Source organism: Jaculus jaculus, chromosome 13 (assembly GCF_020740685.1).
Source record: "Jaculus jaculus isolate mJacJac1 chromosome 13, mJacJac1.mat.Y.cur, whole genome shotgun sequence".
Classification (NCBI taxonomy): domain Eukaryota; kingdom Metazoa; phylum Chordata; class Mammalia; order Rodentia; family Dipodidae; genus Jaculus; species Jaculus jaculus.
Genome location: NC_059114.1, coordinates 8,138,517 through 8,166,500, shown reverse-complemented (window position 1 = coordinate 8,166,500; position 27,984 = coordinate 8,138,517). Strand labels below are relative to the sequence as shown.

At 45.4% G+C, this 27,984-nt stretch overlaps 1 protein-coding gene across 3 annotated transcripts in view; it reads left to right on the top strand.

Moving 5' to 3' along the window:
* Pitpnb (phosphatidylinositol transfer protein beta) overlaps nucleotides 1-26,452 on the top strand; it is a 68,667-nt gene extending 42,215 nt beyond the window's left edge. For 2 of the 3 annotated variants that reach the window (XM_004670948.3, XM_045132746.1), the window contains 4 exons: nucleotides 8,778-8,855; nucleotides 17,578-17,688; nucleotides 20,150-20,272; nucleotides 24,535-26,452. In XM_004670948.3, the coding sequence (XP_004671005.1) occupies nucleotides 8,778-8,855; nucleotides 17,578-17,688; nucleotides 20,150-20,272; nucleotides 24,535-24,585 (363 nt within the window). In that variant the 3' untranslated portion in view covers nucleotides 24,586-26,452. Of the gene's footprint in view, nucleotides 1-8,777; nucleotides 8,856-17,577; nucleotides 17,689-20,149; nucleotides 20,273-23,424; nucleotides 23,510-24,534 lie in introns of all 3 variants that reach the window. The other variant, XM_012951804.2, reaches the window with a different exon arrangement.
* Nucleotides 26,453-27,984: the final 1,532 nt, after the last annotated feature.

The following is a 27,984-nucleotide window of genomic DNA, read 5'->3' as shown; positions in this document are numbered from 1 at the left end:
CCTGGCTTTTTGTGGGTCCTAGGGAATCAAACCTGGGTCCTTTGGCTTCGCAGGTAAACGCCTTAACCACTAAGCCATCTCTTCCGCCCTGTTTGTTCTTTTTCTTACTTTTTAAAATTCATTTACTTGTAAAGGGGAGAGAGGAAAAAAATGCTTGCAAGAATAATGTTTTGGGGTTTTGTTCTTACTGTTGGGAAATGTTTTAATTTTTTCAGTAATTATTCAATATAGTATTAAATAGTGCTAATCACATTCTGGCATTTAGAAACCAGTGGCCAGATAAGGAAAGGCCACATTCTAGACTTTGCCTTGGGGTGTTTCTTCCCATTTTGTTGAGAGAGTTCGTGTGGTATTCAGAGATCTGAGCGGGAAAGGAAGCCAACGTGTTGCTAACCCTTTGCTGATCACTTCAGATATCTGTACTTCAGCCTCCTTGAATGAAATGGACACATTAAGATATTAAAACCTAGTTCAGGGGCTGTAGAGGGCTCAACCAGTAAAGGTGCTTGCTAGGAAAAAAGTCTGCCTGGGTTTGATTTCCCAGTTTGCACATCGAGTTTATTTGCAGTGGCAGGAGACCCAGGTGCACCCATCCCCCCTCTTTGTAATTAAATGAATAATGTTTTTTGTTTTTCAAGGTGGGGTCTCACGCTGGTCCACTTAGTTCATTGTTGTCTATAGTTTAAATGTCTTCATTTAAAAATTTTTGTGTGTATATGTGTGTGTGTGTGTGTCACATACATGAATAGAGGTCAGAAAACAACCTCAGGGTGTTGGTCCTCTTCTTGGGTCTGTCTTGTTTTTTTTGGTTTTTCAAGGTAGGGTCTCACTCTAGCCCAGGCTGACCTGGAATTCACTATGGAGTCTCAGGGTGGCCATGTGCCACCATGCCCCACCTGTCTTTTTTTTTTTTTTTTTTTTTTTTGCATCTGGGAATGGGAGACTAGCTTGGCTGTCTGCTTTGGGAGTCTCTACTCTGTGTCCATTACTCCATTTAGCTTTTCATGCTAGAGATCCAAGCTCCATTAGTTAGACTTGCAGGGCAAATCCCTTAACCACTACAACATCTCAGCACAAATATCTTCATTTTTAAGTGCCATCGTAAATATACAAATATATAAGAAGTAAAATGTTACAATAATACATATGTTGTATAGTTATGTCTAAAACGTACCCACACCAGTAAAACCAACTTGTCTGAGTTAAGGGCTAGAGAGGATCCCACAGGCAGTTGTCTGAGTAGCAGGTGCTTGCTCCAAGTCACTAACCCTGCCCATCTCATTCAGGGGCACAACTCTCTTCCCTTGCTCTGTTGTCCTGTGTACAGTGTGTCCCATCAGTCATTTGATTGTAACCTTTTTTCCATAGCTGAAATTTTGAGTTAGGCTTCTGTGTCACCTTCTAAGTCTTCATGAAGATGAACATGGCAGTGACTTCTGGTGTGGAAAGGACAGGTCATAAAGCGGAAAGAAGCCGCTGGTCCTGTTTGTTTCGAGGAGCAGTGCCTCCACCATGCCCGTGGCCACAAGTGGCAGAGCTCTGCTGACCACTCCTGAACCATGCCTGGATCACCACCACCCCAGGGCTCTGAAGGGTTTAGATTCTAAAGATAGGAAAGCGTGCAGATCTGAGTATATTTCTCGGATTTCAGTACAGGTGTTTAAAAATTCAGTTTTTAGGATTCATTGGTGGAAAGCCAGAACGGATTAATGAAATGGCTGAATTGTTGAATTTTTTCATGTAATTTTGTTCCTCTGAGGTGCATTCAGTAACAGAAACTAGGCCAACAAGTTATTGACAATTAGTGGTCCTTTGGGAATCTGTTTTAATGAATAGATAAGAATGATTTGTAATTAGCATAATAATTATATGCAAATGAATGCTTCTGAATTGCTCTAAAACACTTCTGAACTGTTTAAACAGCCCTCCTGAGATCTTGTTACTCTATTAATTTGTGTAGCAAATCTTTTTTTCATAGATCATGCAAAGATAAACTTCAGCCCAGCCCCTGTCCTGGTGATTATGAATTCCAAGATGGTAGGACCTGAATTAATGAGGTTTACTTATACTATATTAATGGCACTCAATGGGAACCTGAAAGGGTGAGGAGTCACTGGGGAGATGTAATTAAAATTAGAAAAGAAAGCGCAGATTGGAAATAACTGTTGAAATCAGTTTCTTAAACAAGTTAGTAAATGTTATTTCTTCTTACACCTCCTTTATCTGCTATTGAAACATTTAGTACAAACATTTTTTTAAAAAACAGTCTTATTTGGAGTATGGTTTGAATTTTGTCAGCTCCATTCATTCAGTTGTCATGGGGTCAGTGATGACAAGATCCAGAAGATCCAGGGTATTTTAAAGTGTGGCGTGCTGATCAAAGTTCAGGGCAGTGCTGATAGAGTCTGTGATTGCCATTTCCTCCTATCCTGGGTGGTACTGTCAGGATATGATTCAAGAAAAAGGGCTTGGGCTCAAGAGAGAGCTTAGTGGTTAAGGCACTTGCCTGCAAAGCCTAAGGATTCAGGTTCCATTCCCCAGTGCCTACATAAAGCCATCTGTACAATGTGGCACATGCATCTGGAGTGCGCTTGTAGTGGCTGGAGGCTCTGGTATGCCTATTCTTTATCTGCCTCTTCGTCTCTTTCTCTCTCCCCCTCCCCTCTCTCAAATAATAGATACATTTTTTTTTTAAATAGGCTTTGCCGAGTTGTGTAGTAATACCCAAGCATTTCACACTTAGTGATGATAGACACCCAATCAATCATTGTATGCTCAAGGAGAACGTTTTATAGCAGGCTGCAGGATCCCAGTAGCCCTCTCACCAGGGGTGTCGAGCAGGACCTCACTGCTCTGTGCGGCTGTACAAGCAGGCGTCAAGCAGCTACTGGGCTCCCTTTGGCTTATGCTTAGCCTCACCTGTGGTCACCAAGGTATGGTTCTTTGAGTGATTTCTGGGATCTGGAGTTCATCTTGATTTTTTTCCACAAGCTGTCAAGGAGTTCCTTGTGTGCCCCTCTGTGCCTGCTCCTTCCCCTTTCATAATCAGGAGTTAAATCTGGGCTCAAGGACATTTGAAGGTTGTCTCAGCATAGATTTTGTACTGGGATTTGGGGGGACAGCCACTATGCTAAAAGATTCATAAAACTAATATTCTTAGTTTTTAGAATGGATATGGTTCCCTCTGCGAGCGAGTTGAGAGCTGCAGTGAGTAACAGATATGCACCTCAGAGGTAGCCCAACTTTTGTATTCCAGGGACAGAGCATGTTTATTTGCAAGAATTTAATGAATATATTGTGTGGCTTTAACATGGAGACTTAGTACAGTCAATACAGGCAAGGTTTCGCTGTAGCCCAGGCTGACCTGGAGCTCACTCTAGTCCCAGGCTAGCCTTGAATTCTGTGTGCAGAGCACGAGTGCAGGGATTCCAGGCGCGCCCCGCCAAGCCTGGCTGTACATACTCTATTTCACTGTGTTCTCTACGGCTGCCTTGACTTCAGCCTGCCTCCATTTCTACTTTAGTAAGAGTTTTCAATTAAACAGTTGTATTGGCACTAATCCAGATCTACGTTGCTCTGATACCTTTGTATTTTTATGTTGTTCAGGAACTGTTGTTGGTCTAGGGATGGTACAGCTAACTAGATAATGATACTTTTTCTATGCCTGTATCCTGGCCAGGCCTCTGGGCATTGCACAGATAATTAAAATTGGATCATAAAAAAATTTTAATCACAGTGCACCTTAGCAATAAGATTTTTCTCCTTTTAAACATGATTTTTAAACCCATTTTAAAAATGCATCTCCTTGGCCTAGTGAATTTGCTTTTTTTTTTTTCTCCTCGTTCTTTCTTCCCAAGGATTACAGAAAGTGCATAGCAAATTCAGCCTTCAGAATACCCAGGAGCTGAAGACTCAAGTAGACTACAGCTGTCTTCACCCACAGTATTCTAAAAGAACTAATGAGATGAGAAGTCTGCAGCTGGTGGCAAGCACAATAAACCATGAGCCAAGGGCTTCTCTTCATCAGAGTCTCCCCTATCCCCTTGGGGTCCCAGAGGAGACAGAATACTAACAAAGCCAGCAGGCTGTCTCATTCCACACTATTGCTCATTTGCAGCTATAATTGGTAGCTGAGGTTGCATTCTGGATGCTGAAACTGTCATACATGAAGGAATATATTTGTTCATTGTGATATGGATATAAACCGGCCAGTTTCAGTACAGAAAGACCAAGTAGACGCCCAGCATTGGATTGCAGCAAGAAAAAAATACTTCAAAATAAATGTGTATCACAGAAATAACAAAACTGTATCTTTTTTGAGCCTTTTTCATATTGTGCTACTTAAGTCACTGATTAAACGTTTACCTATTCACAGCAACATAAAATGCACAAAAATTCCTGGGTTTTGACAAGATGCTTTATTCTTACCTGTCAGGGTTAAAGTGCTATTGTGAATAACTGGATCGTATCACATTTTCCGAATGATATCTCTGATATTTGCTGCTTGGCATTCCAGAGGAGGAAGCCGAAAGGGAAGTTTCCTGCACACATGTATGTGCATGTGTCTGCTTCATCAGAAGATCCCCTTTGATATCGCCAGTGCTGTGGCTTCCTGCAGTTTTTACTTGTTTGACGTTCTCATGTTACTGATATCTTTTGCTGTCATCCTGTGTGGTGTATCCAAGTGAGTTAGGACAGCGGCCAAGAGTCTTGAGGTCTGAGGGTAGAGGAGCAATGCCACCTCCTCACAGGGCTGTGGTTTCCTCCTCTGTAAAATGAGGGGTTTGGGTTGGCCTCCATGATGCCTGTAATCCAGTGTTGAGAAAACTTGCTCCTTGGTCCCCAGCGCTGAAACTGAGGGCTAGAATGCATTATCAGGTCCACCATGGAAAGGTTTGGACATGGTGTTCGTGAATCTGCTGTTAAGTAGGTATTGGAAACGGCTGAGGTGGTTGGCCTGGTGTGAAGCTGGGGCAGAAAGGAGGAGAGATACTGAAGAAGCCCATCTGCTCTTTCCTTGCACGGCCACCTTCTTGGAAACCACAGGTCTCCTGGGGTGAGCTCTTGCCCCTAAGTAACTTACTCTGTCCTGAGGGGGCTCAATTTTGGCCATAATTCAGACCAGATGCTCACTTTTTTTGTTTATTTGTTTGGTTTTTTCAGGTAGGGTTTCACTCTAGTCCAGGCTGGCCTCTTAACTCACAGTGATTCTCCTGACTCTGCTTCCTGAGCATGGGGACTAAAGGCATGCTCTGCCACCATGCCCACAGCAGATTCTTACTTGTTAAGCTGGCTGTCGATTCATTGAGTGAGCACTTTCGGCCAGGGTGATGATTTTGTACATGTTAATCTGTGGCTCTGTTTTCTCTCTGGGAGTAGGCAGGTTTAGTTCTGCGGTCTGTCATCAGTTCTGAAATGACGCTTTTTTCTTTTCCCCTTCCCATTTAATAAATCCAGAATCAGGGCCTGTCTTCCTGCTAGGACATGTTTTAGTTTTGTTTAATTTTGCACGTGCCTTGCGCGTGTGGTGTGTGTACACGCATGTGCTGATGAACCTTGTGTGCTTGCCTGCAACATTCAGTGGGCTTGCCAAACATTGGTGTCTCCTCTGTCACTCACCTGCCTGTTTTTCCTTTGCGACACAGCCTCTGATTGTGGAACTTGGCATTCGTGAGCCTCAGCAATTCTTGGGTCTTCTCTTTATAGGACTGTGGTTACAGACAGTGCACAGCCATGCCAGCTGTTTACATGGGATCTAGAGATAAAAATTGCAGTAGTCTCCAGCCCTTAAGTTTGTGAGGAAATGCACTTAACCGCTGTGCCATTGACTGTTCAGCTTCTAATACCTGACAACATTTTATCATTAAAATATTTTAGACACGGAGCTGGAGAGATAGCTTAGTGGTTAAGGGCTTGCCTGCAGAGCCAAAGGATTCCGGTTCCATTCTCCAGGACCCATATAAGCCAGGTGCACAAAGGGGTGTATGCCTCTGGAATTCGTTTGCAGTGGCTAGAGGCCGTGCACACCCATCCTCTTTCCCTCCCTCTCTTTCTCTCCCTCTTTCTCAAATAAATAAATATATTTTTAAAAATTTAGATACAATACACCTCAAGATCGTTGTTTTAAATATGATTTTAACTTTGTATTTGTTTTTGAGCAAAGGCTAGGGGAGAGAGAATGAGTGGGTGGACCAGGGCCTCTTGCCACTGCAAACAAACTACAGATGCTCACACCACTTTGTGCATCGGGCTCTTTACACGGGAACTGGGGAGTTGAATCTGGGCCATCAGGGTTGGCAGGCAAGCACCTTTAACCACAGAATCACCTGTCTAGCCCTTAAATATGATTTTAGACTCATTCAAAAAGTCATCCATGACTGATTTTACTTGGTTTTCACTCAGACTACATCCTCCCCGATCTCCGTTGGCACTAGTGCAGTCTTGATTAGCTGTGTGGGTGTGAGATACATATACACACACACACATACACACATACACGCACGCACGCACACACATATATGTATTTACTTATAACAATTTTTTTTTTTTAAGTTGCATCTCTCTCAAGTGTAGGTTGACCTGGAAATCACTTTGTATCCCAAGCTGGTCTTTAACTCACAGCGATTTAGCCTCCTGAGTGCTGGGATGAAAATGCAAAGTGTGTACCACCATGTCCAGTGTTTTTCCTTAGATTTTGATGGAGGGAAACTGTGCTGAAAGTGATTGTTTATTTGGTAGAGACAAAGTATGAGCCTGCCAGAGCCTTCTGCCTCTGCAGATGAACTCAGGAGCATGCGCTGCTCTGTGCACCTGGCTTTAGTGGCCCTTGGATCAAACCCAGCTGTCAGGCTTTGCACACAAGCACCTTGAACCACGGAGCCTTCTCTCCAGCCCGGAAGTGCCGGCCCTTGTAGAGTGCTGCTCTGAGTGGGAGACATGTTAGCTGAGTCATGTTAGCTGCCAGTAATTGAAATGTGACGACTCTGTTGGGGCAGTCTAGCCCAGTGTGCCACTCTTGGGCGCTGCTGATAAACCTTACCACTGTATATTTCAAAGCATTATAGTCTGGTGTAGCCAGCAAAGTTCACTGACTTGTTTAGTAATTTTAGCCCTTTATGCGCTTCTTAGACAACCTTTTAGACAGGTTTCAAGTTCAAGGTCACAGCTTTATCTAATCATCCTTTTTAAGCATTTTGCTTTTCCTTCCCATGAGTCAATACTTTCCTTAGGAATGACCGGCATGCCGCATGCAGCACTGCCTGGAGTCTGAGTGGCCGCTTGTCACCGCACTGTCTTCCCATGATTCAATGCTTTCCTTAGGAATGACCGGCATGCTGCATGCAGCACTGACTGGAGTCTGAGTGGCCGCTTGTCACCACGCTGTCTTCCCATGATTCAATGCTTTCCTTAGGAATGACCGGCATGCCGCATGCAGCACTGACTGGAGTCTGAGTGGCCGCTTGTCACCACGCTGTCTTCCCATGATTCAATGCTTTCCTTAGGAATGACCGGCATGCCGCATGCAGCACTGCCTGGAGTCTGAGTGGCCGCTTGTCACCACGCTGTCTTCCCATGATTCAATGCTTTCCTTAGGAATGACCGGCATGCCGCATGCAGCACTGACTGGAGTTTGAGTGGCCGCTTGTCACCATGCTGTCTGACTTGTATAGGTTGGTGGTGTACTTAGAGCATGTTCCGTGTATTCTCCGTGCTTGACTGCTCTTACCTCTCTCACCATGGTTTAGAATCCGAGTTTCCTATCTGCCTTGGCTGGGCATTTTTCCCACAGTCTGTGGTTCTTTCACAAATGTTGTGAAGGATCCTGGTCCAGAAAATCTGCTTAAGAAAGGCACTCTCTCTGCAGTGGGTTAAACTGACCTCTCTGTACCTCTGTCCACTGTCAGTACAGATATTTGCACTCCAAAAGTAATACTTTACTTCTGTCCATGCGGGGGGTAGGAGGAGGTGCTGAGAACTTTTAGAATGGTGATCTGTTAAAAATGATTTATCACAAAGTGAATAAAAAAATGATTTACTCCTCGTCTCCTCCAGTCTGTCCGGTAGGAAGTATTAAGGGAAATAGAATGTATAGGCACTAAACCTTTGGAAATAACCAAGATTTAGGGCAGTCCATGGGTTGCTGTAGTTGAGGCAGCACCTCTTCCATGAGGAACCATGTTTACCTAAGGTTCTCTTAGACCAGTTTAGAAACGGCAGAAATGGGAGAGCTACAGGAGCATTCCTGCTTACCTGTGTCCTCAGCCACTGTGGGTGATCTCCAGTGGGCATTCACAGTCCGTCCTCACCATCTGCAGAATTGCTGAAAGTGAGGTGGGCATGTTTGATTTCTTTTGGCTTTATTCGAGGTAGGGTCCCGCTCCAGTGCTGGCTAGCCTACAACTCTCTTTATAGCTCCAGGCTGGCCTTGAGCTCACCAAGATCCTCCTACCTCTGCCTCCCAAATGCTGGGATTAAAGGTGTGTGCCACCATTCCTGGCATGTTTCATTTCTTGAATGTGATCATTTGACTATCAAAATGCTGCAGCTGTTGAGAGATGTTGGCAAAGTTGTTCTCAGAGGTTGCTGTCCAGCAGCCAGAAATCCCAGTTGCTATCAGGGACTGTGATAACAGCTTGAAGCAGAGGGAGCCAGAGCAGACGTCATGTCGCATAGAAGCATTTTCCTACGTGGATGTGCAAGCCTGGGGAGCTGAGTCAGTGTCTTTGCTGGCAAGGTCTGGTTTTGTTCTCTGCCTCTGACTGTGTTTTGCTTTACAGGACTACAAAGCTGATGAAGACCCAGCGTTATTCCAGTCAGCCAAGACCAGAAGAGGCCCACTGGGACCCAACTGGAAGGTACTTGCTGATAATGTTTAAGTGAAAAATAAAAGTGGCTCTGCAGGTTTTATTTGTGATGAGGACTTAGGTCCAGTTGCAGCCAGCTTGCAAGTCTGCGCTGTATTAACAAACAGAACAGACCCAGACTCGTGCGCTGCACAGCGCTGTGCTCATAACTTTTTTTTTTTTTTTTTTGAGGTAGGGTCTCAACTGTAGCCCAGGCTGACCTGGAATTCACTATGAAGTCTCAGGGTATCCTTGAACTCACTACCTCTGCCTCCCAAGTGCTGGGATGAAAGGCGTGCACCACCACGCCCAACTTTGTGCTCATAACTTTTAAAGGAGACCGGTGATTCAGTCTTCGGGACTTGAGGCAGTAGAGGCATCCATGATAAATGAAAGCTTTAGTGCAAGTTTAGTCAGATCAGAGCCAGATGCCTTCACTCAAACTTGTGTCCTGACTGTGTGATGCCTCCATTTCTAGAAAGCTAGATACTGGAGAGCAAGGTGGTGGCAGGTGCCTGTGTTTACGTAAAGAGCCACTTTTCACTGCATCGATGGAAGTTGGCCTCCCAAGAGCTAGGATTAATGCTGTACACCACCATGCCCAGTTCATGTTATATTTTATTTGTTCCCAGTGTAGAAGCTGAATTCTCCCAACTTTAGTGACCTTAACTAGAGGTTTAATATTCAGAAAGAGATACATGTCACTTACAAAGTGAGGGACATATGATTTGTATGTCGTTTACATTTTATTTATTTATGAGCAGAGAGAGAGTATGGACATGCTGGCACTGCTTGCCGCTGCAAATGAGCTCCGTGTGCGTGCACCACTTCGTGCATCTGGCTTTACATGGGTGCTGGGACACCAGCCCCTAGCAGGCAGACTTTGTGAGCCAGCACCATCATCCACATTTAAAGAGAGTTGCAGAATGTCACCACCTTTTCATGGTGTGTAGCTGCAGATGTTAGAGCCCCTCTGAGTCAGAGGCCACCTAACACCCACTTCCTGCTTTAGAGCTACAAGTAGGCCCGTGACTCCTTCATGGTGCACAGTCAGCTTACGTGGCATCTGTTGGAAACGTGTTAACTCACACTGCTTTATTTTTTATTAGTGATTGGTAATAAGTTTTGGAGTATCTTAAGTTTAGGGGGGATTCGGTTTTTGTTTGTTTGGATTTTGAAACAATACTCTTATCTCAGGCTACCTAGGGCTCATTATGTATGTAGCCCAGGCTGGTCTTCAGCTCTGATCTTCCTGCCTATTTCACAAGTGCTGCAATTATAGACATGAGCCACCATGTCAGGCATGAAATAGCTTTAAGTTTTTACAATTAATGGGAAGTTAACGGTTTTTTGTAGGTTGCAGGATAGCAGCTACATGCACACGTGCACGCACATTAAGCAGTGACTTCTTACTGCTCTGGTAGACGTCTCTCCCATAGTGATGCCATCCTCCCCACTTTATCCAGATGATGGTACTCTTACACAGTGAGGAACTGCCTACCTGAATTACCCTGAGTGTAGAAATGCTAGTGTAATCGAGAACAACTGATTAAGTCCCATGTGCTGCTGCACAGGAAAATAGGAATAAGGCTGACGGTTGCTGAACACACAAAGGAATAAGCACCTGTTGACCTGCTCAGAGCAGAGTCTTCCATGAAGTGACGTGACTGGCCCTATACTTATTGTCCTCATCATGGCACTTTGGGTAGGCCGGGGAAGGGGGTAGCTGGGACTTTCTGTACTTGGAGATGGGAGAAAGGAGCAGGGAAGGAGTAGTGGTGACCAGCAGGAGGAGGAGCCCTGCTGTGACCGCCCATGTGGACGCACACTCCGGGGTACTGGGAACGTGCTCCTGCTAGCTGTGCACGTGCATTTGATCCCAGAGGTTGCAGGGTCCCTCTTAAGTTCAAGGCCGTCCGATGGAACCACACAGTAAGTTCCAGGTCAGCCTAGGATAGAGTGAGACTCCACCTCAAAAACAAAAATAACAGAGAAAAACCTGGGGTATTTCCCCCTCTGATGAAGGAAATTAAAAGATCTGAGCACAGATATTATGCTTTGATACTTAGGGTTCAACACTTCCATGAAGTGACATTGTGTAAAGTAGTAGAGAAAGTTTATAACTTAAGATTTTGCTTCAATGCAGAATAGCTTATTTCTTTTTAATATTTTTATTTATTTATTTGCAAGCAGAAGGAGGGTGCCAGAGTCCACATGCATGCGCCACTTTGTGCATCTGGCTCAATGTGAGTTCTGGGGAATAAAACCGAGACCAGCAGGCTTTGCAAGCAAATGCCTTTAACTGCTGAGCCCAGAATAGCTCGTTTCTGGTGGATGTGAATGTCTCCTCTGGCACCAGGTAGACATATGCACCTATGTGCACATGTGTTTTGGTTGGTTTTGTGTTAGGGACGGAGGCCTTATGCATGTATTATGGCATTGGCATAACTACCTAATTTTTAATGGTTTACCAAAAACATTTCACACGTGGGCTCTTCATACCTTTTCAGTTCCTCTCTTTTGACCTGAGTGAGGACTTGTCGTCTTAACAGATTGAAATACAACCTTTGAAGATGATGCTGTTATTCTTACCCAGTGCAAATTCTCATTGTGCCTTTACTTAAGTCAGGTGCCTCTTGAAGAGTTAAGCTTCTGTGCTTACAAATGGGTAATAGTTAATAATTAGGTCTTTAAAGGTCTTTGCAGGAGGTTCTGCCAAAGCACCACCCCTTTTACACAGTTGCGCATGTCTCAAAAGTCTCAGTGGTGCCCTGAACAATGGAGTGGAAGAGGGTCAGATCAGGTAGAGAATTTGATCCAGAAATTATGGTGGTTTTGATCTTTATATGTATGCTTTTTCCATTTATAAAGACAGACACTGTCTCAGGTATGAGCTCCAGTCTGAGCAAAGCTCTGTCAATTTTAGCTTGGCTTTCAAAACTTTGCACTGTGTACCTGTTGAGTCACACTTGGACTCAGTCTAGAATAGCGGTCATTGTGAGCATACTGTTTTTGTAGATTTTAGAGGCGCTGGCTTGCATCTTGCCATGCCTCCTGGGTTCCTTCCTGTTTTCTACCCCACATGTGTGAAAGCATGGCCATAGCCTTGCCTGTCATAGGCTCAGGTGAGGTGAAGCAGATCTTGGTGACAAGGGGTAGGAGCAATAGGAGTGAGTGGATGGTGAATGACGGGAACGTTGAGAGGAATAGGACAGAAAACTGGCACACCAGGGCCTCTTACCTCTACAAACGAACTCCAGACTGTGCACCACTCTGTGTATCTGGCTTTATGTGGGTACTGGGGGTTGAACCCTGGGCTGTCAGACACTGCAAGCAAGCACACACCTTTAACCACCGAGCAATGTCTTCAGCCTGTCCAGCTGAGGCAGTCTTTGAGGGAGGTGCAAGTGAGAAGGACAGGCCGTAGCTTACAAACAGGCCCTTCTGCCCCCGCCCGGTGGGAAGGCTTGCAGGGCTCTTCGCTAGTCTTGACAGGTCTTCAAGACCCAGGAGGCCTGTGGAGGTATTTGGAAATAAGCTCCCTCCCTTTCACCTCCTGTTTGAAACCCCACAGCACACGACATAGGCCTGGGTAATTGGTTTCTGGTTAGGCCACAATTCGGATTATTACAATAATGTCAGCCTACAAACACGGCTGGTAGGGTGGGGGACAAGGCTGGTACACGTCTAGCACTTAGTAAGTGTATGTGTGTATTATACTGACTTGTACTGCGCAGATAACATGGCTAGTTCTCACCTCGATTTGGCCGTGGAGTGCCTCTGCTGAAGGCTCGGGCTTGGACAAGGCCACTGTGTTCCTTGGCCTGAGACGTAACACTGGGGCCTGGGGGCGGGGGGAGGCTGCTCCATGATGAATGGGCTTAGTTGCACTAAGTCAGTGGAGTGCAGGCAGCAGATTCACACGAACACCAAGCACCCTCCGCAGCCCTGACTAGAGAGGTGTGCACTGCACGCACATGTAGTTTGGGGCGACCGTGACACCTTCACGAGCAGGAAGCTATCCTATTTGAACTTCACTGTGCCTGTTTTCATGAAGTTAAGCAGCAGACATGCTCGCGAGAGAGGCTCAAAGGAGAGGAAACCGTAGGAAACCTCACCGAAACAGGCTGACTCCCAGCCCACGCTGCTGGAGGGGGCATACGCTCTCCTCCCTCCTCGCCCTGCCACCCTCAACGTGACATGTTCCTGTCACAGAGGTGTGCTTGTGGTCGATGCGCAGTATTAATGGATTCAAGTTAACTGACATACACCAAATGAATATACCATGTACTTACAGAAATAATGTCCAAGGCAGCTCTGTCCAAATGGTTGACAGTACATAGCTATGTACAGGAAGTTGAGGGGACAGCTGTAAACCGAGGGGGTTCTGCTCGGCACTCCTGTGTGTGACTCTCGTGGACGAGAGAGCTTGTGTGGACTAGAGTGGTGGCGCGTACTGGCAGCAGCCCCAGCAGCTCATTTATTTTTAACTTCCTTCATGAAATCCGAGGTGGAAACTTATGCCTCAAATTCAGCTGTTAAAAGTGAGCATTCGGACTGACTGAAATGGAAAAATTAAATACGAAGGAAGCGTGAACCTTAGAGAAAACTGCTCTGTCTTCGCACAGTGTCCGCTGTAGTTAGGCAGAGTGTGTACTGACCGCACGCTCAGCGCAGCGCAGCTCCGTGTGAATCAGTGCACACGGCTGCCGTGCTTCACGAGCCTGAGGGAGGGCTGCAGTTCTAGAAAATGCCTTTGGATTCCGCTTTTTAATTCTTTCACGTTTGTATATGTTTGTTTGTCACAGATTCAGGAGAATGGTTCTCAGAGGATGGCAAGGGCTGATTACTCACCGCTGCAGTCACATGCGCTGTTTGTTCAGTCGTGATGTGTGGCTCCAGTGTGCATTCCTGCCCTGTAGGCCTCGGCCACATGCCTCAGAGTAACCTAATATGCCTTGTTAAATTGAAACCATGGTTTGTGTTTGGAACCTTCATTTATAGTTAGTAACATGAAATGTAAGGAATTCAGTGAATATACAAACTATTTAAATGCAATTTTGGAAACATTTCACCACCAACTAGTGAGTGCTTGCTACATTTCGGATGAGGTTTAAATTGTGAAGGAAAAAAGTCATAATTTGTTAGCCCAGGACTTTCATTTTGTGGAACTGCAGGTTGCTCTTGCAACCAACCAGTACTCCCCTTCTTTTAAAAATTGCCCCTTTAAACTTTCAGGCTTTAATCCATAGATTTAATCCTACAGAATGGTTTGGTTTAGTGGAGTGCTGGAGAGTCTGTGGCTTGCCGCCAATGAGGAAATGTTCTGTTTGGGCTGGATTGAAGCTGTGTGCAGAAGATCTTAGTTCTGATTTGGGCTGTATGAGGTGGGGGGTGTTTGGGGGCAGAGGTGCTTCGAAGGGGCCTGTTTTTAAAGCAATGGGGAGGAAAGAATAGACACATTTGTATTGTTAACGCCGACGAGGAAACTTTGCCTGCACTCTAGCGATGGGCCCTGAGGACTGCACCCACAGGCTGGACCTCTGGGTTTGCTAGGACCCCAGGTATTTGTCCTGATGACAGTTGTCACATTTGAGGATCACACGTTTCTTAACAGGACATGAGAGCCTAGAGATTGCTTTTCTGGTGGATGCTTTTAGGAAAATAGTACATATGGCTAGACTAAAGCAATCTATTACACATCTCCACTCAGCTTTTACCTTTGTTTTGTTTAGCTTTGATTTATTTTTATTTTGTTTATTAGAATGTGTGCACCAGGCCTCTAGCCAATGCAAATGAACTCAAGATGCATGTGCCACCATGTGCATCTGGCTTATGTGAGTTCTGGGAAGTTGAACCTAGGTCCTTAGGCTTCATAGGCAAGTACCTTAACCACTAAGCCATCTCTCCAGCCTTAGCTTTGATTGATTTAACATGAAAAAGAAAAGACACAGAAAAACATTTGCTGTAGTCAAAGAAGAACTTGAAGCAGTAACCAGGGTACAAGGCAAAAGAAGCTTCTGTAATGCACACATAGCTGAGGGCCAGGGCTTTTTTAAGCAGTGTGGTTCCCTGATTATAAAACAAACAAAATTATGTGACTTTTGAAAAGAAAACATTGAGCTGGGCATGTTGGTGCACACCTTTAACCCCAGCAGAGATAGTAGGATCACTGAGTTCAAGGCCAGCCCGGGACTACAGAGTTCCAGATCACCCTGGCCTAGAGAGAGACCCTACCTGGGGGCGGGGGCGCATTCTTCATAGCTGCGCACAGAAGCCCATTGTGGAGAAGGCTGTGAAGTGCTTGACCAGTTGTCTGTGGCTTTGAAGGATTGATATGTTTGGAGTTTGCTTTCCAAGGAAATGACCATGTTTCTGTTTCGTTAGGATGGGAACAACTAGGGGACTTTTCATCACATGTTGTCAGATTTCACCCCAGAAGGACGGCACCCAAAGAGGTCTTTCAGGCCTGCCTGACCCACCTAGGCAGTGTCACCGTTTGCTGTTTGACCGCCTCCTATAGAGAAGTTGACAGCCGCATTCTTAATTTCATCACTAGTTTCAAGGCCATAGCTCAAAGTATGACGTGGCTCATACATCAATTTTTAAAGCATGTAGCTTGCACACACACAAGCTTTCTCCTGGAGCAGGTGAAGTCACGTTTGTTCCACTGCCTGTGCCTGCACTGGGGGCACTGGTGCTGAGATGGGCGAGGCTGGTCAGAAAAGCAGGGCAGCAGCCTTTTGTTTGCTACACATTGAATTGGGTCATGGTCTTCTCAAGAGGGTTTTTGTTGTTTTGTTTTAAGTGTTTACTTGTAAATCATGGAAAACAAGCAGATTGAGGAAGACTATGCATCTTAGGTCTGGGAAGATAGCTTTGAGAACTAGTTCTTTTTTGTCCTGTCATTTTATTTTCAAAGAGAATTTTGTAGACCAGTGTAACTTTTCAAATTCCTTCCTTAACTTGATTGAGCAGCTCACTGGAGTCAGCAGGAAAGCATGTGGGCGGAATAGCCCTGGTTGCAGGCTGAAGGCACAGGCCTGCTCTGCTCGGAGCCCAGGTCTGATGGGGGCGTGTTTGGGTTGTGTTTAGCTTGACCCTCTCATTAGAGCCAGGGGTCTCCCTGGGTGTGTGGATTGACAGGTTAGTGTGCCACCAGAGCAGCAGGGGTGCAGGTCTGGTTTAGACTGAAGTGATCACTAGCCTGTGTTACCAGGACCTTAGTTAGAATCTTCAAGTTAGATGGTGATGGGGTTATTGGCAGTGTGGTGGGGAACAGCTTAGGGGAAATGCAGTGGTGTGTGGGCAGGTGATGCTTGCTACCACAGGCTTATCTGGAGTTACTGCAGGAGGGTCAACACCAAGCCACTGAATGTAAAGCCATGTGTGCTTCCCATCTGCAGCCCTGGAGTAAAGCGTGCTCCTTCTGCTGTTTGTCTCACCACAGTGGACAGTGAAGGAATGTGGTAGTCCAGTCTGCCCTTTCCTCTTTGGGGAGGTTTAGGGTCTTGTCAGAATCACTCAGGAAGTAACTGTGCATAAAGGAAACTGCAGCTTAGTCCCCTTAGTCTAATGGTAGTTTGGCAGGCCCATACCCAGAGAGTGTTGTATGGGGGAGTATTTCAGCTACACTCACTGGCTTCAGAAGACCTCAGCATTGGCTTAGACCAACCTTATCATTAGGAGAAATGGGCCCTTGAAGTCCACCTATGTGCTGTGGAGACTGGCTTATGTCTTCCACACCAGAAACCCAGGTAAGAGCGAGGCCTGCAGTCAAGTGGAGCAGAGAGCCAGGAGAGGTGGCGCACACCTTTAATCCCAGAACTTTGGAGGCAGAGGTAGGATCACCATGAGTTTGAGGCCACCCTGAGACTACATAGTGAATTCCAGGTCAGCCTGGGTTAGAGAAAGACCCTACCTCGGAAAAAAGGATGAGCAGAGGGGGATTTCAGCGTGTGCCACAGTAGGCTGCTCACCCTTACATTTCAGAGAGAGAGAAAAAGAATGGGTGTCAAAGGCCTCCTGCTACCACACATGATCTCCAAACGCATGGGTACTGGGAAATGAACCCAGGTTATCAGACTGCAAGCAAGCCCTTAAAACACCGAGCCATCGCTCCAGCCGCTCTTCCATTTTCTTTCATCCAGTCATTTCTTTACCTCCCTTCCTTCTTTCTGTAGTATTCCCTTGTTTATGAGAGCTCTGCTGCCATGCTACGTCATAACATGAAGTCTGAGTGGGTAGGATTTGCTCTTTCCGATGCTTGCTCAGTACAGATCATTCGCTGTGCCATGGTTTGTGTCCCCTTCTATTGTCTCCCCTGTGCCAATCCTCCTGCGAATGTTTGAGTACAAGAGATGATGAGACGCAGTCATCTTTCCTTACGCCTCCCCTCTCAACAGGGCTCTTGTGGCAATGGCATTAGGAGAATGCTTGGATTAGTAAAGGCTTACCATTGCTGTGTGGAGAGAATACGAAGCGAGTAGTGTGTGTTGAGGCCGAGCAGCGCATTAAACTTCATGGCCAGAAGCAGCTTGGTCTGTGGAAGAAGCGTTTGCATCAGGAGAACGCTGCTGCTTTTGTTAAAGTGACTGCCGTTTTCCAAGCCTCTGAATTCAGGCATGAGGCTGTCATTTTCTTCATGTGTGTCTGTGATGCTGTTGCCGAACAGTCAGTTTCAAGCAGAACATAGACACTTGTCACAACTTCTCTTTTTGACCTTTTTTTATAGAAGGAGCTGGCCAACAACCCCGACTGTCCTCAGATGTGCGCCTATAAACTGGTGACCATCAAGTTCAAGTGGTGGGGGCTGCAAAGCAAAGTAGAAAACTTCATTCAGAAGGTAAAATCTGCTCAAAGTACAGTGACGTAACCGTAGCTGTAGATTTGAGATGAGAAGAGTGGGAAAAGTTCTCTTACCGCCCCTCCTTTGTGACATGAAAATCACTGTTTCTCTGTAACTCGTTGTTTTCCAGGTAGGGTCTCACTCTAGCTCAGGCTGGTCTGGTCATCCTCCTACCTCCGCCTTACAAGGGCTGGGATTAAAAGTGCACCACCACACCCTAGCGCTGTTTCTTTTCTTTCTTTTTTTCTTTTTTTTTTTTAATTTAATTTATTAGTTTTCTTTCCAGTGAATACAGGCAGTTTGGTACCATTATTTAGGCTCATCTGTGATCTACCCCCTCCCATTAGACCCTCCTTGTTAATGAAAATGGGTCGTGCATTGTGGAGTTAGCCCCCAGTTATTAGTATGATAAATGTCTCTGCAAATCATGACCCAACTTGTAACTCTGACATTCTTTCCGCCCCCTCTTCCGCAAGATTTCCCTGAGCCATGTTTTTTTTTTGTTTGTTTTTTAAGGTAGGGTCTCGCTCTAGCCCAGGCTGACCTGGAATTCACTATGGAGTCTCAGGGTGGCCTCGATCTCACAGCGATCCTCCTACCTCTGCCTCCCGAGTGCTAGGATTAAAGGTGTATGCCACCACGCCCAGCTATTTCTGTTCTTCTTATCCCTAGGAACACTAAAGCTAGATGCCACGTGACATTTTTGTGGGAAAATGCCTAGTGAGTGTTATTTTTATTCAAAGCATTTTGCTAATGGTTTATCCAGCATGTGAGTAAAGAGCCCTTTCTGTGAAGAAAGTCTGTGTTCCTAGTGGAATCTGCTGTCTTGGATTCGACTGGGGGCGCGGTGTCAAGACCTGTGCCTGCGGAAGGCCTTCTCTGCCCTGTGCCCTCTGCTCCCCTCGCTCTGCGACACGCTTGTCTCATGCGCAGTGTCTTCTGTAGAGATCTTTGCCAAGAATAGATGCATTCTGAATTAAGGTGACATGATTTGAGGATCTAGAGAGCCTAATTCTTTTGTAGAAATGTCATCTTTGTGAAAGAGCTCGCTAAGTAGGCAGTCCACGTTGAAGGGCGCGGTGTGGTGGCTTAGGTACCTGCTTCCACAGTGCACGGGCCCAGCACACGCCTGACACAGCACGTAGGAGGTGTGGCGTTCCCTCAGTGTCACTCTTCGGAGGATGGATTTTTGTCATTATTATAAAAATGTCCCTAGTATGCCTTTTGATTCCCACAGCTAGTTGTGTTTGCATTGCACCATAAATTTTCCACTTTTTAAAAATATATATATTAAAGCCAGGCGTGGTGGTGCATACCTTTAATCCCAGCACTCGGGAGGCAGAGGTAGGAGGATTGCCATGAGTTTGAGGCCACCCTGAGACTCCATAGTGAATTCCAGGTCAGCCTGGGCTAGAGTGAGACCCTACCTCAAAAAACAAACAACAACAAAAATAAATAAATAAATAAATAAATATATATTTGACAGAGAGGCAGATAGAATACGCATTCTAGGGCTTCTAGCCACTCCAGACAAACTCCAGAAGCATGTGCCACCTTGTGCCTCAGCTTTAGGTGGATATGAGGCTTTGTAGCAAGCAACTTAGCTGCTGAGCCATCTCTCCAGCTTGCCTTTGCTACTTGTAAACTAGTAAAGGAAAAATCCTAAAGTGCTGGGAAGCTGGCCTGCAGTTGTCCCTCTGTAAATGCTGGCTCTCCTCCTCTTGGATCTAGATTAACAGTCTACTTCGTACATAGAATTGATAAGGTTCCTTCTGTTCATGGGAAAAAGCTGAAAGAAAAGTTGGAAATCGTCCAGATGTACTCACCATTCTTGTCCTTTCCTATCCTTGGGAGAATTAAGACACCATCAATAATTCAGACTCTAAGACCACTATTTCTGTGTATGGTGTGTGTATATGTGAATGGATACGTACATACACAGGAGCTGAAGCATGGAAAATTAATGGAGCCCTCATGGTAATTTCCTGAACTGTAAGAACTCCAGTCCTTCTACCAGCACACGTTTTACTCCACCTCTCAGCATCCTTAGATATGCCAAGCCGAGAAGACTCACCTGTGCTTTCTTAGCACAGCAGATGTGGTGTCCTTTGCTCCCTGACATTTAGAAACTCTGGAGAATAGCCAGGTCCAGCAGGAGCATGGGATCCCACTGTGCGCATAATGCACGTGCTTGTGGCTTCTATTACCTTCCCAGTAGAGATTGTTTCTTATTTCACAGGGAAGTTTTTCTTTGTACTTTTTTGTTCAAAATGTTAATAGAATAGAATAAGATTTCTAATTCCAAGATCCTAATTTCTAAGATTGCTATAATCTGTTAAGAGTTGTCTTTTCAAGCCAAGTGCTTGTAAATTTCATGAGTTAATTAGGACATGTAAAATAATGTGTCACTGGTGTTGGGATTTTGTCATCTTACTCTACTTTTTTTTTGTTTTAAAAGCAAGAAAAACGGATATTCACAAACTTTCATCGCCAGCTCTTTTGTTGGATTGACAAATGGATCGATCTGACAATGGAAGACATTAGGAGAATGGAGGATGAGACTCAGAAAGAACTAGAAACAGTAAGACTCGCTGTCTGCGTGAATTCTCTCGTTCCCCCTTTGTTCAGAGCCATTTCTTTTTTTTTTTTAATTTTTATTAACATTTTCCATGATTATAAAATATATCCCATGGTAATTCCCTCCCTCCAGAGCCGTTTCTTCATTTACCTCTCTGCATCCACGTGGCTGGAGCAGCTGTCTGGGAGCATCTCTTGTCACGGGCTCACTTCCTCCTTGTGGAGCATCTGTCCTGGAGGTTCACTAGAGCTTTGTTGACCTAGCGTTTGTTCCCCGACAAATGTTCAGGTGGCTTGTGTTCTCCCATTCATGATCTCGGATGACCCTGATTCAGTCTCTGTGAATGAACTTGCTCAGCCCTAGGCTCCTGTGACTCCATGCATCCCTGCAGGCCATGGGTCCAGCACAGTCCACAAGCTAGGCTGATGATGGGCTCACTCATCCCAGCAGTGGCTCCTCTGTGCTCTGCCCTCACTGAGCCCTTAGTTCTTACAAGCATTCAGCAGATCCAGGTGATCTGGGGCAGGAGGTCAGCATGTGGTTTCATGCCTAAGCCCGCCATAGCCCCTCCCTTGAGCCTTCTCTCTCAAGGCCTGCTTCCTCCTCCCCAAGTCAGGTCTTGGTTCGTCCTGGGCCATGCTGGTCTGCTGTTGGCAGTGAGGCTCTGTGGAGGAAATGAACCCAAAGAATGTCCATGGCCATTAAGTGGTTTCTACCCAGTCACCATAAACTCCTGCCAGTGACCCAGCTCTGTGAGCCCCCAGGTGTGTGTAGTCCACGACAGTCTTGTGTGAGGCAGGAGCCCATTTAATCACAGGAGAGTGGCAGGCAGCAAACCCAGCTCCTTGGCACAGAAGGAAATCAATGTCTCTGGTACATAACATAGCACAGTAAAGAATCTGCATTTAAAACTGCTTACTTTGGTGATTACAGTAGGTCTGCTTCTAATTAGCTTTATACAAACCTGAGAGAAGTAGACGTATTTTCTTTAGAAGGCAGAAAGCTGTTTTAACCTTATCTTACATATAAAGTAAACCACAGGCAGACTCCAGTTTGAGTGGATTTTGCTCCACAATGTTTTAGATTAATTGTCTGAACTTGGAAACAACATATCAATTGGAGTTTAGATTTTTAGGCCCTACTTTCTCATAGTGAGGGTAGAGCTGTGAATTCTGGGTCTTTGGAGTGGGATGGTAGGATACAGGAGTAGAAGACGACGCTCTCTCACCCCCTTAATTTTAGACTGGCCGCAGGAATTTATGCAAGCAGGGTAGGTCCATGCCTCATCCTTTTCCACAGTCAGGTGTCCTTCTCTGTCCTGCTTAGTCTCAGTCCCTCCCAGTGCTCCAAACTCCAGAGACACTACCTGCTCTGCCTTCAGCTCCTTTGAGCAGTTGGAATCCCCTGACATTGCAGGTGACTGACAGGATCACACTAGGCTCAGGGTATGGTCCTACCATTTTTATCAACACCAAGAGGAAACTGCAGAACTGTCACATGAGAAGAGTGGTCACTGCACAGGTGGCCCCCCTCCCCACTCTTCTTCCATATTCTTTCTAAATTTTTTTTATTTATGAGAGAGAGAGGCGTACCAGGACCTCTAGCCACTGCAAACGAATTCCAGATGCATGTGCCAGCTTGTGCATCTGGTTTATGTGGGACCTGCAGAATCAAACCTAGATCCTTAGGCTTCAAAGGCAAGTTCCTTAACTGCTAAGGCATTCTCTAGCCCTTCTTCCATACCTTGATACCCTCATGAGTACTCAGTGTGCTGATTCCTGAACACACCTTAATGTTGGGGGGGTGAGGTGTTGGCCTGGCTCGCACCTGTGGCAGTGGCCTGCGAGGCCCTCTTGCTGTTCCCTACCAGTCAGCCATTTGGGAGCGGAAAATGTTGCAGAAGTAGCCCAGTTTATTAATGTCATCATCCTTGTTTAAAAAAATTTTTACTTTATTTATTTGAGAGCGAGCGAGCGAGAATGGGTGCACCAGGGCCTCTAGCCATCGCAGGTGAATTCCAGACTCATGCGCCACTTTGCGCATCTGGCTTAAGTAGCTACTGGGAATCAAACCTGTGTTCTTAAGTTTCTCAGGCTAGTGTTTTAACTGCTAAATCATCTCTCTAGCCTGTCATCACCCTCTTAAACTGACTAGATCTCCCCCCCCCCCAATAAACTTCGGAGAACTTTGTCCCAGGCTCAGGGTAAGGGTATGTGGCATTTTCATCATGAACACTTTGAAAAAATTTCAAGACTAGAAGATGATGGCAGCTTTATTCTGTTGTGAACATTCTCAGAACACAGATGCTGTCCAGGCAGGAAGTGCCCTCTGAAGAGGCCTGCAGTTGTACAGGAACCTCCTCTCTCCTGATCAGAGGATCTGATGACTGTAGAATTCTGAGATGACACATAGTTTAAGAATGGGCTTTCTTTCAAACGGGCTGGCGAGAGAAAACTCCTCACCCTGCAAGGGAGGCGTAACGGGCATCCTGGATGTGTCTGCGGAGCTGCTGGGATTAGCGGGGCCACATAGGGCTGCTTTGGGCAGACATTCCTGTGTTCTCAGCAGACATTTGAGGGAGGGAGTGGGAGGAGGGAGAATTTTAGAATTGTGTTTACTGAATTTGTTTTCTGTCCATCAACTTACCTGTCAGCTGTTAGAAATGCCTGTTCTTTCCTTTTATTTTTATTTTTTGCCAAACATTGTACTTCCTTGCTTGTTCTTGATTCTTCCTTTGCTTTCTCTTTTCAGTCAGCTTTTTAGCACTGAGAGTTGCTCTCAGCACACCAAAAGTGGCCAGATCTTCATGACTTCCTGTCTGGTCTAGAGACAGACAATGAAAGTGTGGACCCAACCCCCCCCCCCAGCTTTTCTCAAGTTACATTTATATCATTATATTGGTGTCCTCAGTTGGTTCATGGCAGCCTGTAGGCATTTGTTTAGGAACAAACATGCGTACTTTCCATGTTAAGGGAAGCACCCACAAGATTATTTAAGCCAGGACTCATGGGGAGGCCTTAGAACCCACCCCCCCAAAGGACTTAGGAGTAGCAGGCAGTCGTTTTATGATTGCTTTAAGTCTTTTTTTTCTCCTCTTGCTTACTAACCCTACCTAGAGTGATTTTTAGCAGCTCACGATTTTATTTTACATTTAGATGCGTAAGAAGGGTTCCGTCCGAGGCACGTCGGCTGCTGATGCCTAGATGAGCCCCTGTAGGGTCAGAGACATTATCAAACTGTGTAAGTGAAGATGTGGGGAAAAGAATGTTGGAAAACCTGTGCCCTTGGGAAAGGGGGAGTGAACTGTTGAGCACAAGGGCTGTCATCACTGTTAAATGGGATTTTATTTTTAGAATTTCAAACACATTTTAGAAGTCAGTAGTGATCATGTAGTGTCACCAGTGACCTGAGGAGCAGGAGGAAGTGAGGAGCCCAAGCCAGCTCGTTGTGTAGTGGGTATGAAATCAGTGCCCAGTGCACTTGCTTATTACTCAGCATTGTCTTGGAAGCTGACTGATAGTTGTTTTTTTTTGTTTGTTTTTGTTTTTTTTTTTCCTAACTAGTTGATTGGCGTGTTTCTCAGTTGAACCACACGTGGTGGAAAGGCTTAAAATAGTTTTTAAATCAAAGATCCTGCATCCCACACTATACATCTGACCTCAGTAGCTCACGTAGGGCCTGCACCACAAAGTATTGTGCATTTACTCTGTGGTTGCCTTTGCAGTTCATTTTACTCTGTGCAAATGTGCTTTGGTTTTAATTTATTGCCCAGAACATTTCTGTGGTGTTAACTTCTCTCTCGGCCTACATAGTAGGAGATTTGCCCACATGCTGGACCAATGAGCACAGACGGGGACAGCGCATGCTGTCATGTAAATGCTGTACTGCATGTCCACCGAGGAAGAGACCAAGACCCCACCCCTCCACTGTGGCTCCTAGCTGCTCCCTCTGTAGGAGCTGAGCATGGGGGTAAATGAGCTGTCAGAACAGGAGCCGCTCTACCAGTCAAAGTGCTTGCTTTAAGTTCAGTGTGCATTTGAAACCTTTTTTGGTCTTGTTACTTTTGTTAAGTACTAACTGTGATGTACGTTTCACTGTGACGCGGCCCGCATGCCACACTAGGAGGGCATTTCAGGTATGGCAGGTGGGATGTGTTGCAGTCACAAGTTTTTGCCATAATTGAGCATTTTATTCTTGAACAGTGTGTGTGGCTAGGGGCTGCCTGTGTGCCTAACACATTTGCGCTGTCTTTCACTTTCTTGCAGCTACGTAACCAAGGTCAAGTGAGGGGAACAAGTGCAGCCAGTGACGAGTGAAGTGACGAGTATCTCGCAGTGTTGACGTTTCCAGCGTGTGCTTATGATGACGCAGACACAGGCACAGGTTCCCAGCCGCGCGCGCATGTGTGTGTGTGTGTGTGTTTCTGTAGCTGTATGTAGAAGGCGTGTAGAGCTACAGGTTCCAGATACACACACGTGTGTTGTATATATGTATATACAAACATACTGACGGGATTAGAACAATTTCTCCGAAGTACTGTACCTATCTTCAGCAAGAATGCGAAAGAAAATATTTTCCATATATATACCTGGAACAGATTTTAATAATGATCAGAGTATACCATTAATGGACAAATTGACTGCAGTGTGATACTAGCTGGTATGTTTCATAAATGTCAAGTTGTGGACCAATATATATGTACATATATATATATATATATATATATGCACATATATATATATTTTACATTTTACATACATACATACATGTATGTATATATGAATGAAACGCCTTTTGTTATTTTTCCTTTTTTTTACAAGTCAGTTTCCAAACAGTTTTGTTTTAGTCCCATAAGCAACAAACTCCCACAGAAAGATTTCAAAGGTTTTGGTATTCCAGTGAGTGTGGAATGTAAACTCTGAATGTATCTGTAGCTATTTTTTTCCTGGATGGTCACTGTCTTCCAGCCAAATTTGAAAATACTGATTAAGTAAGGAGTAAAATTATAAGCTGCTTTTTACTAGTTTGCCCTGGGGGTGGGTCCTTTTTAAAAAAAATTCCAGTTTTTATTGGATTTTTGTATTTTAAATTTCAAGTATTTTTCTACATCAAACCAGCAAGAAACCAGTGATGACGGTTCGTGATTTATATCTAATAGGCGACAGTTTCCAGACTCTTGTTAAGCAGACAAGTCAGTGAAGAAACCCATCTTAGCAGTGGTCGGCTGTGTGAAGACTATGGCTCAGCACTGCTGGCCTGCGTTTCTGAAGTGACTTCTCGTCTGCATTCCTCTCAGTTCATGGGGTGGCATGGGAGAGTGCTGACATTTGGCTCCTTTCCTGTGGCAGCCATGTCACTGGGGAGACGCGGATTCTGAGGTTGGAGCAGGTTAAGTGTGGCACAGGGCTGGCCTCTACCCTGTCCAGAAACCCCATGTGCGCACTCTAGAAGGGAGCCTGGTCTGGATGAGCATCCCAAAATGTTGGTCACAAGTTATGGCCACCCTTTTAACCCTTTTTTTCCCCCTTTCTTTTTTAAAAGCAACATTAGCTAGGTAAAATTTTTTAAGTCTGTTTTCCCTGTCTGAATTCAGTTCTCCTCCTGTTGATCCTGGAAGCTTGACTGGAGTGACACTGCTGAAGCCTTCAGCTCACACTGTCTCTGACTCCTCCCTCCTGAGACAGCAGTCGGGTCCGTTAGTATTAGTGATACCACCGGCTTGCCATTCTGGGTCCCCACTGGAGCTGTCAGTGAGTTGGACAGGGATGTCTAAGATTCCTACTGCATTGCCGAACCCCATCACCCCACACTCTGTGTGTCCCCTGTGTCCTCAGGATAACAGCTCATGTTTACTCTCGGGAAGCTGTTGGAAGATAGGCGTGGTCAGAGCATGATCGCGGTCCAGAGTACTTGGTGGAAGGTTATTGCTAACTTTGGGAAAGAGAGAACCTAGCTTTCTCCTTGGTGAACCTAACTCTGGCATCTGGCGTCTCCTTGGAGGCTTGGGCACACAGAAATGAGAGCCTGTGCACGGACTTTAATGTTTTTTCTAACAACTGTGGAGATTGAGGGAATGTGTGGCGAATGTAAAATACCTAGTTTACTTGGCAGTCTCTTGTGTAAATTACAGTAAAACAAAGTAAATGAAATTTAAATGAAAATAAATTTGATCACAAAATGCCACTCGTGTGCCTGAGCTTTTGTCTCTCCACTGCCCTGTGTTTGGACTGCTACAGAGCACTTCCTTGCTGGATTTCAAAGAATTCTCTAATTTTCAGCAGTCCCAGTCTGGGAAAAGTAAAGGAAAACAAAATACTACCTTTAAAAACAAAAATAAAATAAAAACAAAAGGTTAGATGTTCCCTGACTCCTGGTTCCCCTGTGCTGAAGCAGTGAGAACGGAGGAGGTAAACCGCCTCACAGCAGCCAGGCCCAGTGAAGCCACAGGAGAACTGGCGAGATGAGCAGGAGCGCTGCTCCCACTGCGAGCCTGACAACCTGTGCCAGAGCGATGGAGACCGACACAGAGGACACTCAATGCACCAAAGCAGAAGTTCAGAAGCTGCTGACAGTGCAACACTAAAATTAGACTTAAAACACACTCACCATAGCTTGAGGACTTTCGTAGAAGATGGAGGCAGAAAGATTGTAATAGCCATAGAGTGGAAGGAAATGTCCAGAGGCACTACCCCGCCCCCCAGCACACACATACAATGACCGACTGCTGTTACCACATCTCCTAACAACTAACCCACAAACTAGGAATACTAGAAATCCCACTGAGGAGGGCCTTCGGTGAAATGGGAGGAGGGAACTTGATGGTACTAACACATGATGTGTGTTTCTAGTTTTAAAAAAAGTTACGGGCTGAAGAGATGGCTTAACAGTTAAGGTGCTTGCCTGCTAAGCCAAAGGAACCAGGCTCAATTCTTGATTCCCCAGTGTCCACATAAGCACAAGATAGCACAGCTGTCTGAAGTTCACGTTTGCAGTGGGTAGAGAGGTTCTAGAGTGCCTGTTCTGTCTCCCATCTCCCCCAGGTAGGTATGCTGTAGCCCAGGCTGACCTGGAATTCACTGTGTAGTCTCAGTGTGGCCTCGAACTCAACGGCGATCCTCCTACCTCTGCCTCCTGAGTGCTGGGATTAAAGACGTGCACCACCACACCTGACCTAATAATGATTATTATTTTAAGTTTTTTTTTTAAGTTTCTTCTGTTTAAATTTTATATATTTATTTGCAAGCGAGAAGAAAAGAGAGAAGGAATGTACACGCCAGTACATTTTGCCACTGCTAACAAACTCCAGATGCATGTGCCACTTTGTGCATCTGTCTTTACCTGGGGATTTGAACCCAGGCCATCAGGCTTTGCAAGCAAGTGCTCTTAACCACTGAGCCATCTCTCCAGCCCCATTTTTAAATTTGTATTAGAGAATGGGTGCAACAGGGTCTTTAGCTGCTGCAAACAATCTCCAAATGCATGTGCCACCTTGTGCATCTGACTTATGTGGGTACTGGGGAATCAAACCTGGGTCCTTAGGCTTCACAGGCAAGTGCCTTATCTACTAAGCCATCTCTCTAGTTTTCCCCCACCCTTTTCTGGTGCTGCTTTTTACTTTTGGCTTCTTTTCTAAGTTTTTTTTTTTTTTTTTTTCCAAGGTAGGGTCTCTCTCTAGCCAGGCTAATCTGGAATTCACTCTGTATTCTTAGGGTGGC